Below are 16,295 nucleotides of genomic sequence, written 5' to 3' on the forward strand. Positions count from 1 at the left end.
AATGATGAAGTTGCAATTTGGTACACACAAAATATATTAATTTAACTACAGTTCAGATTACATGTGCTTTATATGTTAGTCAACACTTCAAAATAGGTTTACTTATTTAAAGCACAACAACAGATTAAAACAAGGATTTAAAATGTACTTTAAAGTTAAACATTAAGCTGTTGTCTCTTAACATGCAGTTCATAATTATTGATTCGCACTTGCAAAGCAAAATGCATTGCAGTACTGTAAATTTGAGGCCTGTAATTATGCAGATTATAGACTGGGGCCATACGCAGCATCATAATGAATCATATAACGGCTCTGTGCTGAGAGACCTGACATAACGCTTTCTTTTGGTGTTTGTCATCCAGAAAAATCAAGGAAATCCAACTCGAATCCTCTGAGTATCATGTCTGGATCAGCGAAAAGCTCCTTTTAGTCTCATTCCCCAGAACTGAACGCCTCTTCTCAGGAAGAAACTGCCAGACCAAACGCTGCAGATCAACTGATATTGTTAAGACTGGACCATTTTTTTTCATTTAAGACAATTACAATATGATTTCTGCAAAATTTGCAGATTGTAAAAGACTACTTTTGTCATCTGAAGAGAGATATTAAAGAGTTTAATATTACTCTGTTTTATTATTATTGTACTATCAAAATTCCCTCAAGTTTGCTCTTAAAGCAGCCCTCGATGCTGTTCATCACGTCCTCTGGCAAAACTAGACAAAACAAAACATTGCAGCATTTGCTGTTTGTGAATATTTCAAAACATGACCAAGCTAAAGGTTTAGGATGATTTCAGCATTATTAAAACTTATATTCATCAAGTGACAGTTAAGACATGTATAATGTCTTTTACTTTACTTTTAGTCATTTAGCAGACGCTTTTATCCAAAGCGACTTACAAATAAGAAAAAGTAACTAACTAAACGTTAACACTCTGTAAATACACACACATTTAAGAAAATACAGAAATTAAATAAAATTGACAAATGCATACAACAACAACATTTCAATAGTAAACATAAAAAGGGAAAAAATAAATTAATTAAATAAAAATAAAAAGCAATACTTATATCCTTTGCCGGAGTCGATGGTCTTTGTCACAAAAGATTTCTATTTCAAATAAATGCTGTTCTTTTGAAACTTATTTTCAGCAATAATTAAAAAAACAAACAAAAACAAATTTATTTTCTTCGAAAGAAACGTGGAGGGCAATATATTAATGCTTGAAAAAATTATTTATATATAATATAAATTGAAACATTTGTAGAAAATGTTATATTTATATATTTAAGAAATATATATATATTTTTTTTTTAACATTTTAGCAAATTGTGTTAATTGTAATATTTACTGTTTTTACTGTACTTTTAATCAAATAAATGCAGCCTCGGTGAGAAGAGCATGGTGAGTCTCTGACAAAGATAAAGGATGGTGTGGAATTAAAGCTTGCTCATTCATTATTTCTGATATCCTCAGGTGCATTATGAATTTCCTCCTCATGCGCTTCTGAACCTAATAACATCCTCTGAATTATGGCATAATGAATATTTTCCTCAACTCTCACCACACGGTAAATAAAACAAATGGGAATACCCAGGGAACGCGATTCTAATATATTCTAATGCACAGTTATATCTAATATACAGCTGTTTAAACAACACTTTGCTGTAGCACGAGCGTGATGAAGTGAAATGGTGCAATCGTGTGATTGTGAATGGATGCTGTTGGTATCGTCTCGTTTTTAAACAAGGGCCTCTAGTCGATCGAGAGCTTTCTGCAGAATAACAGAGCTGCTGTTACACAACGACAGGAGCACTGGATGAGCTGCTGGATCTCACTGCATTCACATTTACTGAGGAAAAAACATGACTGGCATTTACTGTCTTAATTCATGCTCTTGGTCTTATCGTGAATTATTCATCAGTGCACATCATTGCAAACAAAAGCCTGCTTTTATAATCTTTCATCCATATGTAATAACTTTCTCCAGCTCTGAAACAACTTTACATCATCAGTCACTCTTTTTTTAACCGAGCCCGGTCTCATGAAAATGTGCATAAATTGCACATTTCGTTTTGTATTTTACGTGCTATTTCTACACAGAAACTGACTTTGGCATGCATACGATACGCATGTGTTTGACGTGCATATAATACACAGCTTTTGCGTGCATATGATACGCATGTTGGCTTGCAAATAAAATAAATAAGCGCCTACCCCACACCCCTAAACCTACCAACTGCGTATCATATACACGCCAAAGTTCATTTTTGCATATAAATAGTGCACTAGAAACAGAAAATCGAGCGCACATTCATGAGATCGGGTTATAGTAGTAACTTAAATTATAAATCAATTGAAATAAAAATTTTAGTCAGCTTTTAGTATTAGCTAGGCTAGCTGTTAGCAGATGAGCTGAAAACTAGAGACAAAACCGTTAATGAAATACACAATTTTTGTTAAATAAATGACTACCTTTATTCATCAAGGACTCGTTAAATTGATCAAAAGTGACAATAAAGACTTTAATAATGCTATGAAAGATTTCTATGTCAAATAAATGCTGTTCTTTTGAACTTTCTATTCATCTGTGAATTAGTTTCCACTAAAATATTGTGCAGCACAACTGTGTTCAACACTGATAATAATCAGAAATGTTTCCTGAACAGCAAATCAGTATATTAGAGTGATTTCTGAAGATCATGTGACACTGAAGACTGGAGGAATGATGCTGAAAATACAGCTGCAGATCACATAAATAAATTACATTTGACTATTTATTCAAATAGAAAACAGTTATTTTAAATTGTAATAATATTTCAATTTTTTTCCTGCACTTTTGATCAAATAAATGCAGCTTTGGTGAACAGAAGAGACTTCTTTCAAAACACTAAACAATGTCCATTCTAGCTGAAAGTATGAAAAGCATTATCAAATTAGATAACCATTTAATAAACAAACACCGTGCAGAATATCAGTCGTGATGTCGATGTGTGAGATAACCTGAAAGGCTTTTCTGATTTGCCAGTTGAAAAACGTGAGTTTTCAAGGCTGTCCAATTCATCAGGCACATGACCTTCAAGTCTTTTTGTAGCGACTTTAAGTTTTAAAGCACACCAAGGTTTCCAAACTCCGACTGCGTTTCAGAACAAACAGTATCTTCAAGTAACGTTCACCACAGACCTTAATTTACTCATAAATTGAAAAGCGCGACTCGAGGGAATCTCTGGCTCGGATGCTAATTCTCGTCAGGGTTTACGACTCAAAATCGAGCTCAGTTGTGCAGAAATGTGCCGGCTTTCCAGCAGATTCGGTGCCTTCATTTGTCATTCATAGTGTGTCTTATGAGATAATGTGTCTCTGTGTTTCCAGCGAAGGCTTTTTCCTTGAGGAGGAGAGACTGATTACCTGGAATTGGGAATGAGAGCATTGTCAAGATACACTTTTACAAATTATGCACAGAGTTTGTGATTCCAGACTGAAAGCCAAGGGTTATGAGACACATGAAACTAGTGCAGGAAATCAATTCTGATTGCATAATGATGCCATTGACCAATCATAATCAAGCGTTACAGAGAAATGCATTTTGATGCAATATTTCAAGGACATTTTCAAACAATGTTTCAGGAACAGCATAAGTTATATTGTTAGTTACCAGGGTTAACATAGTTTACTAAAGCTGACAACTATTTTTGTTACTTGATATAAAATCTAAATAATATATATATAAAAATAAATATTTTATATTTTAGCTTGTTGCCAAGGCAACATATCTCATTTTCATTTACTATGTCTTGATACACTAAAATAACTAAAACTGACTTGAATGAATGAAAACTATAATTAAGAAAAATGACAAAAATGCACAACAAAATGAGTACAAAAATTAAAATGAAAACAAAAAATAAATCCTAATTTAAAATATTGACAAAAACGATAAAAGTATCTAAATGATACTAAAATAACAGCTTTCACCAAGAACAAACTCAGTTTCTCCATAACAATAATAATGCTTATAAGAAATTAATACTGAACTTAATTATTTTAAATAATGATTAAAATTTAAATATCCTCTTTTATATTTTTTAATATTGAATTATTTATCTATCAAATAAATGTTCATAAGTTTTCAAGATTTGATGTGAAAAATAACAAAAATAAAACAATTTCTAGAGATTTCACTCACATCACTTCTCTTAAATGTACAAATAAGGACTTTTGCCTTTTAAAAATTAAAATTATTTGTTATAAATTATTAAATGTTGAATGTAGAAAGACTGAAATTGCATGTTCTTGTAAAATATACTCCAATAATCTTTGAAAAATCATTGTATGGTGTATTGGACAAAATCTAAGTGTCAATATTTATGACTTTATCATTGATTTGCACACAAGAATTTCTCAGAAATTGCATTTTGCTTATGCTTTAAGATTGATGTGTGGCTAAATATGCTAGAAGCACCTAAAACACAATTTAGTTTGCCTAGAAATACACTGATTATGTTTCCATATGATAAATTACCACAAACGCCGCAATACAATTGTGCTTTAATGTTATTGTAGATCTTTACAGGCGTTTGTAAATTAGCAGCTATTAGCACAATCTATCTGGTTACCCGCTGCTGCCAGCAATCAATGAAACCAATCAGACAGTAAACACAGTAATGTTTAGCAAGAGGTTTTTGAGTAAATACGTGAGGAGATGGACTGTGCCAGCAGTGCTGATGTATCTGTACTGCTGCCAGTCTTCTTCATCATTACTCAGAATAGTTTAACATCTTCATCTGCGTTTATGCACATTTGACTCTAGAAAGTGACGCCAGCTGAAGCCTGTTAAATACTGGATGCTTGACTTGATGTTAAAGCTGCAGTCGGTCAGCTGTCAAGTGCAATTTTACATATTTAATATTTTATGATCATCTTAAAGAAGTCTTTGTTCTGGAGTGGCCTGCTTGGCTGAATGAAATGCAATATGAGAGCTTTTTAGTCTGCAATGTACAGTAAATCTGTGAGAATGTGTCTTCTCGAGTGTGTGTTGTGTTGAGACCCTGAAGCAGATCCTGGCAGACAGCAAATAGTCCATCACTGATGTGCACGACTGAAGCTGAGGGTGCAAGGATGCTGAGCGCCACCATTAGGCATCTTGTGTCACTACAGCATCCACGACAGATGGAAAAATATAAAGATCAAGGCCTTCTGGGCAAAATGAATGATCAAATTATTATTATAAATATTTCTTAAACTGAATTATGATTAATTATATACTAATTGTTTTTTAAAACTTAAATATACAATTATAATTTTTATTATTAAAAATATAACTAAATTTTATTTTTAAGTGATATATTATATTAATGTTTTCATTTCAATATACATTTATAAACTTAGTATGAATTATATTGTTTTTATAGTAGTTTTATTATATAATTAAACTATTATATCATTAACTATAATAATTACTAATTTATATTCACATTTAGAAATCTTATTGTTATTATTAATTATAAGTATTACTTAATTCGATTGATTTTAAAATGTTTTTAATTTAAATATACATTTAGAAATTTTGTGTGAATTATATTACAATTACATTGTTATTATTAAAATAATTATAATTAATATTATTATTATTGCTTTTCTTATTACACTTTTTTGTATTTAAATATGCATTTAGAATTATTATTTTTAAAATACTTATATACATTATTATTTAATTAATTTTATTTAAATATACATATTATTTAGTATGAAATATATTGCTGTTGTTATTAATTCCATTTAACCAGGTACCACATATTTTGACTAATAAAGTAAGTTTTCCAGCCTGCTGTGATAGATAAAGTGCACAAATAATTTAGAGATTTAACTCCGATTATACTCACAATATAGAAGCTGTAATGATTTGATTAATTCAGTGGCCTCTCCAGGCCTATATAAAACACAAATACAAACAGAACTTCTCTGAGAAGGTTTTTATTCGTAAGATCTTTAGTTCTACAAATATAGACTTTTACCTTACAAAATCAAATTATTTACAAACTCATCTTCTATCACTGAATTTATTACAGTTAATTTCACATATAATCTGCAGGATTGATAACAGAGCGCTGACATTTGTTGTTTTTCTTTCCCCAAACATTAAATTTATCATCATTTACTCAACCTCATGTCATTCCAAACCAAACCTGTTTGACCGACTTTCATTTGTGGAGAACTAAATGTGTGATATTACACAGAATGTCCAAGCTGCTCTTTTCCACTTTTCCAGTGAAAGTGAATGAGGACGGATGCAGATGAGCTCCGAAAGTATCATTATAGTATCATAAAGCATTGCATTTAGGTCATGAGTCTCAAATGTCATACTTGGGGATCATTTTAATGCTTTTTGTATCTTTTGGAGCATTTTATGTATAGAAACCGAAGCTCAGACGTTCTGTGTTTCAAAACAAAAGTCAGATGAGGACACGAGGGTTAGCTCATCTCTCAATTCTTGGGTGAAATATTGTTTCTTTTGTGGTTTGATGCAACATTTTGCTTGTTTAGCCAGGAAGTTCAACAGGAAGTGGCTGTGTTTTGTCTCTCAGCTTGAGGAATGCTGTTCTTCAATGAGCCGAACAAACAAATGGAGAGGCCAGAGACCTCCATCTCTCTGAAGCCCTGCTGTTCTGAAGACATGAAGGCCATCGCTGCGTATCGATCGCGTTTTCTGCTGTTTGACAGAGTAAGGTTTCATCAGACAGTCTGTTTCAGTCGTCCGGTTCGGTCACGCACTGCTCCACAATTTCCCGCAGGTTGGGGTTCTCCATGGCGGCCGCCACACGCTCCTTATCATTGATCTGTTTGTTAACTGTGAGAGGACCACACAGCAAAAGCAGATAAGAGACAACACCACCGACTCCATCTCACACTGATACAATCGCCTCCTACAGATTATATACAGCCCAGTTCAACCAGTTAAACACTGCACTGGTTTTCCCCTTTTGATGGTTGCATAAACATCCATCCAATAATTTTGGGTACAAATTCTGTAAATTATTCAATTTAATTTTAATGTTTATTTAATTTCATTTTTATGCATTATGTGCCATCATTATATTATTTTTTTTATTTTTTTTTATTGTAAATAATCAAATATAATAATGGCAAATGATGCATAAAAATGAAATTAAATAGACATTAAAATTATATATATATATATATATATATATATATATATATATATATATGTGTGTGTGTGTGTGTGTGTATATATATATATCAAAATCTACGAAATGCTTGTCTATGTAAAGTTTACATTTATGTTTTAGTGAATTATATAATGAAAATTGGAAAGCATTTCAATTTCAGTAATTGTGTGTGCATATTATTGACAGTAATTATGGAGTTTATTATCAGCATCATGTCACCCTGTTTACAACACATCAGTACTAGACCTAAAAGAAAACCCCAAAACCTGACTTAACTATTCAACATATACGACGCATCAACATGTTATCTGGTGCATTTTTAAGACGGTAAAATTGTGCAAAAGCAGATCATTTATGGTACAAATGTGACGCATCCGTGACACGTTTAGAAACGCATGGGCTAATGAAAACAAGCTTGAGTAGAGAACATCTGAGCCCGAAGGCTGTTTGAACATTTAAAAAGGCAGAAACTGTTGTAATGAACACTCACTATCCTCCTCGGTCGAGTGCGTTCCCTCAGTTATGTAAATCTCCAGCTGGAAGGGAGAGAAGATGCGATCAGAGGACAGAAAAAAAGACACCGGAAAGAGACACGAAACATCACAGAGAAACAGAAAGCTCTGGACAATAGCTGCCACTTGTGCTTTCATTTAACAGCCTTTCATCAACGTGCAGAGATGCAAACAGGGAAGGGGGAAAAGGTGAGAACACTGCACGGATCGGGGGTTTCATATCAAGATATCAAAACCAGTCATAAATGTCAATTTTTCGAAATTTAGATTTATACATCATCTGAAATCTGAATAAGTAATCTTTCCATTGATGTATGGTTTGTTAGGTTCGGACATTTGGCTGAGATACAACTATTTGAAAATCTGGAATCTGAGGGAGCAAAAAAATCTAAATATTGAGAAAATCACCTTTAAAGTTGTTCAAATGAAGTTCTTAGCAATGCATATTACTAATCAAAAATGAAGTTTTGATATATTTACGGTATGAAATTCACTAAATATCTTCATGGAACATTATCTTTACTTAATATCCTAATGATTTTTGGCACAAAAAAAATTGATCATTTTGACCCATACAATGTATTTTTGTCTATTGCTACAAATATACCCCAGCGACTTAAGACTGGTTTTGTGCTCCAGGGTCACATGTGTCCAAAACTGTTTTTTCACAAAAAAAATAAAAATTAACATCTTGTTGCAACATTTTACAAAACTCAAGATTGAATATATTTAGTAAAAATCTCATGTTATAAAAGATGAAGTACTATGCAGGCTATTTAAGACAATTTTGGCTGATTAGATGGCAATGCTGACCTAAAATGTTTGCCCTCTCTCTCTTCACCGTGAATTCCCACATTTCAGACCTCAAATACATCAAATATTATCCTTTAAGGCAGTGGTCGGCAACAGGCGGCCAAAAGTGGCCCGCCAGCAATAATATCTGTCCCGTGCCTGTAGCCAGATTATTTTGATAGCGGCTGGTTCTGAAATATATCTGTCATGACAGCAACAGTTACTCACAATCAGAGTATGTGAGCACGAGTGGAGAGGTGTGATGTTTAATGGAGCGAGGATCGGATTTTTTAAAAGTCGGAGTGTCGTGGTTTTCACTCGCTCCAAGAGCACTCTACCACCGCTCCATCACGAGTACAATTCATGCCAACAGCCTGTAATATAACTGCATATTTAGCAAGAATTCACATGTTAAACATATTTAGCTAGCTAGATAGAAAAGATCACTCAAATCAGAAAGAATGTGAAGGCTATGATGACTGCAGGGGACATGAGCGGGAAGTTATATTTCTCAAGGAATTTATTTGCTCCTCCTGAATATTTTTAGCTGACAGCTGACTTTTTTCTCAGAATTATGTGATATAAACTCGCGGTAACACTTTCTATGAAGCCCGTATTTATAATACATTATAGGGGTATTCTTAAAGCATTATAATGAATGCATAAGGCATTATAAAAAAACCTTATAATGTGATTTACAATCTCATGAATAATCATAACAACAATTATAACACATTATAGTACTTACGTATTTGTGGTTATAACTTTTAAGAGTATGATTATTTATAACACACAATGAACACCATATTAAATCTACTTCATTTGCTATATCATAGCTTGACATTGTTTATTTAAGATCTGCACAGTACCTTCCTACATCTTTTGAGTGCAATGTTTATATATATGTATATATATATATATGAAAGTGAAAGTGACGTGACATACGGCCAAGTATGGTGGCCCATACTCGGAATTTGTGCTCTGCATTTAACCCATCCAAGTACACACAGTAGTGAACAAATACACACACCTTGAACACACACCCGGAGCAGTGGGCATTTATGCTGCAGCGCCCGGGGAGCAGTTGGGGGTTCGGTGCCTTGCTCAAGGGCACCTCAGTCGTGGTATTGAGGGTGGAGAGAGCGCTGGACATTCACTCCCCCCACCTACAATTCCTGCCGGCCCAAGACTCAAACTTGCGGATTATGAGTCAGACTCTCTAACCATTAGGCCACAACTTCCCCCTCTCTCTCTATAAATACAGTTGGGAAAAAAAGTATTTAGTCAGCCACCAATTGTGCAAGTTCTCCCACTTAAAAAGAAGAGAGAGGCCTGTCATTTTCATCATAGGTACACTTCAACTATGAGAGACAGAATGGGGGGAAAGAATCCAGGAAATCACATTGTAGGATTTTTAATGAATTAATTGGTAAATTCCTCTGTAAAATAAGTATTTGGTCACCTACAAGCAAGCAGGATTTCTGGCTCTCACAGACCTGTAGCTTCTTCTTTAAGCGGCTCCTCTGTCCTCCACTCGTTACCTGTATTAATGGCACCTGTTTGAACTCGTTATCAGTATAAAAGACACCTGTCCACAACCTCAAACAGTCACACTGCAAACTCCACTATGGCCAAGACCAAAGAGCTGTCGAAGGACACCAGAAACAAAATTGTAGACCTGCACCAGGCTGGGAAGACTGAATCTGTAATAGGCAAGCAGCTTGGTGTGAAGAAATCAACTGTGGGAGCAATTATTAGAAAATGGAAGACATACAAGACCACTGATAATCTCCCTCGATCTGGAGCTCCACGCAAGATCTCACCCCGTGGGGTCAAAATGATCACAAGAACGGTGAGCAAAAATCCCAGAACCACACGGGGGGACCTAGTGAATGACCTGCAGAGAGCTGGGACCAAAGTAACAAAGGCTACCATCAGTAACACACTACGCCACCAGGGACTCAAATCCTGCAGTGCCAGACGTGTCCCCCTGCTTAAGCCAGTACATGTCCGGCCCGTCTGAAGCTTGCTAGAGAGCATTTGGATGATCCAGAAGAGGATTGGGAGAATGTCATATGGCCAGATGAAACCAAAATAGAACTTTTTGGTAAAAACTCAACTCGTCGTGTTTGGAGGAGAAAGAATGCTGAGTTGCATCCAAAGAACACCATACCTACTGTGAAGCATGGGGGTGGAAACATCATGCTTTGGGGCTGTTTTTCTGCAAAGGGACCAGGACGACTGATCCGTGTAAAGGAAAGAATGAATGGGGCCATGTATCGTGAGATTTTGAGTGAAAACCTCCTTCCATCAGCAAGGGCATTGAAAATGAAACGTGGCTGGGTCTTTCAGCATGACAATGATCCCAAACACACCGCCCGGGCAACGAAGGAGTGGCTTCGTAAGAAGCATTTCAAGGTCCTGGAGTGGCCTAGCCAGTCTCCAGATCTCAAACCCATAGAAAATCTGTGGAGGGAGTTGAAAGTCTGTGTTGCCCAGCGACAGCCCCAAAACATCACTGCTCTAGAGGAGATCTGCATGGAGGAATGGGCCAAAATACCAACAACCGTGTGTGAAAACCTTGTGAAGATTTACAGAAAACGTTTGACCTCTGTCATTGCCAACAAAGGGTATATAACAAAGTATTGAGATGAACTTTTGTTATTGACCAAATACTTATTTTCCACCATAACTTGCAAATAAATTCTTTAAAAATCAGACAATGTGATTTCCTGGATTCTTTCCCCCCATTCTGTCTCTCATAGTTGAAGTGTGCCTATGATGAAAATTACAGGCCTCTCTCATCTTTTTAAGTGAAGTGACATACTGCCAAGTATGGTGACCCATACTCGGAATTCGTGCTCTGCATTTAACCCATCCAACGTACACGTACACGTACACACACACACACACACACACACACACACACGGAGCAGTGGGCAGCCATTTATGCTGCGTCGCCCGGGGAGCAGTTGGGGGTTCTTCCAACTTACACAATTGGTGGCTGACTAAATACTTTTTTGCCCAACTGTATATATATATAACTATTTGTATTAGTAGACTTAGGTAGGGTCGGCAGAATGTTCACAAACTTGCAAAGTATCCTATACTCAGTTTGTCTGTTGAGGAACCATCAAAATAAAGTGTTAGCATACAGTATATTCAGCAGACACACTACTAATACTCTCATGACTGCTAGTTGACATGTAGTTGCAGAGTTACTTATCAATAGCTGTCTAAAGGGTCTCATCAAAATAATCAAACTGGTATTATATATATAAAAAAATGTTCAAAGCATGTGTCATATTACACATTCATCTGATCTGATATCTGATCTTATGGCTTTTTGAGAAAAAAATATATATTATTGTTATTATTATTACTTATAAGTGGTCTTTGTCTGCTTTAAGTAAAGTAACATAAGTAACGTGGCAAGATATGAGACTTATAATACATTATAACTATAATAACTATAACTATAATAACACATTAAAACTGTTCTTATGAATATTCATTAGATTATTTATAATGCATTATGCATTCATTATTATGCCTTAAGAATACCTTTATAATGTATTATAAATAGGGGCTTCATAGAAAGTGTTACCAAACTCGCACTTGCAAGTTACAAAGTTATAATTCTGAGATATAAACTTGCAAATCTGAGAACATATCAGTCTTTTTTTCCCCCTCAAAACTGGACTTTAACTCGCAATTCTGACTTTATAACTTACAATTGCGAGTTTATGTCACAACCTTTTTTTATTTTTTATTCAGTGGCAGAAACGGGCTTCCATAGAACTGTGATATTTCAAACATGCTGAAATCCTTTAGACGCAGAGCAGTGTTTGTGATATCAGTATCCTGGTTTCCATCCAAAATTGTGAATTTAACTTATGCGCAAAATTGGAATATCACATAAAATATTTGCGAACGAGCACCGTTTCCATCCAACGAGTCAAAGAGAACAAAATCGTCACTTCCTGGTAAACCTAGAAGCCTATAGAAATCTAGGATAAGATACTGAATATATGAAAAATTCATTGCACCTCAGAGCAAGCAGACGAAACACAATAAATGCTGTCATTGCTTTCGGAGGTGAATGCTGCTGTTTGGGAAAACAGTCGTGTAAGACAATTATACAGAAATACTTTGATGACACACTTTGCTCAGGCATTTCAGAACGACCATAACAACATTTCAGATGCTGTGGAATGAGATCAGTCCGCTGCTAGTCAAGTTATCCCGTCTCATGACTTTTTTTATGCGCTTAGAAGCTATTTGCAAAGTGTGTATCCATCTCCTTTTATTTGCATTAACCCTTTTTCGCACAAGTCAAAAACCACCTTAAGCGAGTGTAAAAGCTTTTTTGCGAATTAAGGGATTTGTATTCGAAATTTGGCTTTTCCATCACGCGTTTCCCATGCGATACTTCAAAATGTGCATTAAAACAGGGTGATGGAAACCCAGCTAGTGAGCTCGGAGTGATTATTAAATGCTCGGAGGGAAATTGTTGATCCTCCACTCCGCTCACATACTCTGATCAGACACCGCCACACAAATGTGGCTTTTTGTTAACTCTCCATAAAAACACTTCCTCTTTGGATCCAAGCAAATCTCATAGGTGACCTATTTTGATCTCAAAAAGGTTTGAATCTATGATGTGACAACTCATTAAAAACCTGCACGGCATGAGGAGGGCAGAGGAGACTCTTTACTCTCCCGTTTCCACTCTCCTAAAAACACAACCTCCAAGCATCCAGGGAATCAAAAACAGACGCGCTGAATGAAGGTGAGCTTTAATGATGAGGACGTACCTTGTGTTTGAACGGCAGGCAGCGCTGAAGCTTGACTTGTAAGCACAGACCTTCAGGAAGAGGAAATAAGAGTTTAATTAGCCATTCGCTGTAGTTCAGACGGTCGACCTCCTCAAAGCCTCTAGAGCAGCTCTCAGGAGATCAAGCACCAATAATGAGGGGATATTTACAAGTCTGTGTGACCGATAGGGGTTAATTAACTCTCTACACATATCGACTGGAGGAAAGAAACAAGAAGCGCACCTCGAGTCCAAGAAATTATAATGGAGCTTCACTAAGGCCAGAACTCATTAAAACTGACACTTTTATGGCATTTTCAGACAAATGCATCACTAAAAGCAAAGAGAACAGAGAATATTCAAAAGTAACATTTCCATAATGTTTGCAAACTGATCAAATGGAATGATCCCCTAACATTCAACGAATGTTTTAAAAACATAAAAAAAAAATCTAAAAATTTTCTTTCAACAGTTCTATATGATTGTTAGACAGACTTCTATCCGTATTAGACAGAACTGTTAAACGACGACAGCAAACAATGAAGAGGGAGAATGTGAGCGCGGCCATTCTCGGCGCCGTCTAAATAAAAGTCTCAAACATATCGGCCAAACAGAAAAGCTTATCGGCTGATGCAGATATTTGGAAAATGGCAAATATCAGCCGATATATATCAGCCTTGGCGATATATCAGTCGACCACTAGACAAAAAAAAAAAAATACTATAATTTTATATATAAACATGAAATATTATTAATTATTAAATAACAATGACTGATTGCCCATGATCTGTATAGTCTGTGCTGCACACACACATCATGCTGCTGCTTAGAAAGTCTGATCAGACGTAGCTCTTGGGGGGAAAGTCATATTTCAGAAGCACAGCATCCAATGATGCCAATCAATAACGCTTCTGATCAGCAGTGTGGATCAATGACTGAATCACTGACTACAGGAAGAAACCTTTATGTTTGAGGAACACAAAAAACCTGCCAAGAACATGCCCGGCCTCTAAATCAAAAGAAAAAAAAATATTTCAATTGCGACATTTATATTTACATTATGACAATAATCTCTCCCATTCATACGCTGCTGAAAAACATTATATTTAAATTTGCATTATTAAATATTTTTATTATTATATATTAAAATATATTATATACACATAATTATTAAATTAAAACTATATTTTATTAAGTATTTAATTTTTTTAATAATATATACTATGTTATTATATATATTAATATTATATATTATAATAATACTATATATATTTATACATCGGTACTATTTGTTGTTTTTCCTTTAATTTATGCAAGAAAAAAACACTTCAATATTATGAATGTACTTTATTAATGTACTGCTGAAAAATATTACTGTATTATATAACTGTATATTATTTATATTTGCATATGTGTGTTATTATTATTATACATTAAATCATAATATTCTATTTTATATTAATACTTATATATAGAGAGAGAGAGATTTATACATGGGAGCTTTTGTTGTTCTTTAATTTATGCAAGAAAAAAAGTACTTAAGATTAAAGTTTGGCATAATAGGCTGCATTTTCTTAATGCAAAATATTATATTAATATTAATTTCTATAAATATAATTAGTTGATTCTGTAGTGAAATATGGTGCTTTGTGACATCCACCTTCTTATGCATGCTGTGTATTGAAATTATTAATAGGTATAATTATGTGTTCATAAGGTCCACATTGAGACAGTGACACTAAACGGACGTTGTGATGCCCGTCTGAGGTCCTGTTTCTCACACACACCGATCAGAGTGGCCAGAGAGCAGTGCGGGACGGTTGGAGAGAACTTGATGATGATCAGATACTCGTCGTCTCCCAGCTCCTGGACCTCCACACACTTCTCCGTCACCACATCCAGCTCCTCCAGAGTGTTGGGCTTCTCCGGGTCACGGATCGTCCGAATCACGTCTGCAGAAACATTACATGACAAGAACTTACCATCAAAATATACCATATTCCATGATGTATGAAGTATAGGTAAATATTATGGTAATGACTGACATGATATGATTTACCATAGTAATACCTTTTTACTTTTTAAATTGTGGACATGTACCATGGTAAAAATATGATATATGGATATGGTAATGATTCAGTACCATAGTATTGACATTTGACTCTATCACTGTACCATGGTAACACCTTGTTATTTGTTGTAGACATGTACCGTGGTTATATCATGGTAATGATTCGACGGTAAACCGTGGCTCACCGTACACCTCCAGCGCTTTTTCCTCCATCTTCTTGCTTCTCTTGTCATCCGTCGCGTCAGAAAGCCCCGCAAAAAGCCAGACTCGGTTCAGCAAACCGGACACGAGCTCCATGATCCGCTCCGCTCCATCTCCGTTTCTACTTCCACCTTCACACACAGACCAGAGCCATCGACCGCCGAGCACACAGCCATCGATGAATGTTAGGGGTAACGCATTACAAGTAACGCGAGTTACATAATCAGATTACTTTTTCAAGTAACTAGTAAAGTAACGCATTACTTTTTATATAATATGTTGCAAACCTGCAATAATTAAATATGTTAAACAACACAAATGTATCTAATCTCATTTTATTAACCAATGTCTTTGATGATCCAGTTCAATCATACTAATAATCAAACATGACTTTAGATAAACTAACAATTGTGCTTCGTTGTTTTTTTTATTGCTAAAGAGTGTTGAACCTTTTACTGTACAGACGTGAATTTACTCTTCCTTCAGCCTGAGGTTTATTCATTACACTTTTTGGTGTGAAAGGGCTTTTACATTTGCTATAAATATAACTTTTTATATTAAAAACAAACAATCAAGCCCTGCTCATATTTAAAAAGTAACGCAAAAGTATCGTAACGCATTACATTCCATAAAAAGTAACATAATTAGTTACTTTTTCAGGGAGTAACGCAATATTGTAACGCATTAAAAGTAACTTTCCCCAAAACTGATTAGTA

The 16,295-nt window shown here is 35.0% G+C and overlaps 1 protein-coding gene across 1 annotated transcript; it reads right to left on the reverse strand.

Moving 5' to 3' along the window:
* Positions 1-5,955: 5,955 nt before the first annotated feature.
* Positions 5,956-15,725, reverse strand: ciao2a (cytosolic iron-sulfur assembly component 2A). The gene is made up of 5 exons (XM_079411571.1): positions 15,564-15,725; positions 15,095-15,259; positions 13,309-13,358; positions 7,678-7,723; positions 5,956-6,847 (listed from the first exon to the last, which is right to left on the reverse strand). The coding sequence occupies exons 1-5, from the start codon at positions 15,673-15,675 to the stop codon at positions 6,747-6,749; spliced, it is 474 nt and encodes a 157-aa protein (XP_079267697.1). The 5' UTR covers positions 15,676-15,725; the 3' UTR covers positions 5,956-6,746.
* Between the last annotated feature and the right edge of the window lie 570 nt (positions 15,726-16,295).

Source organism: Barbus barbus, assembly GCF_936440315.1.
Source record: "Barbus barbus genome assembly, chromosome: 48".
NCBI classification, from domain to species: Eukaryota; Metazoa; Chordata; class Actinopteri; order Cypriniformes; family Cyprinidae; genus Barbus; species Barbus barbus.

Excerpts from the sequence above, each read along its gene's own strand:
- ciao2a (XM_079411571.1), bottom strand. The coding sequence starts at position 15,675 with ATGGAGCTCGTGTCCGGTTTGCTGAACCGAGTCTGGCTTTTTGCGGGG. Across the intron at positions 15,260-15,563 it reads AAAAGCGCTGGAGGTGTACG|ACGTGATTCGGACGATCCGT; the intron begins GTGAGCCACGGT and ends ATGTTTCTGCAG. Across the intron at positions 13,359-15,094 it reads CTCTCTGGCCACTCTGATCG|GTCTGTGCTTACAAGTCAAG; the intron begins GTGTGTGTGAGA and ends CTCTTCCTGAAG.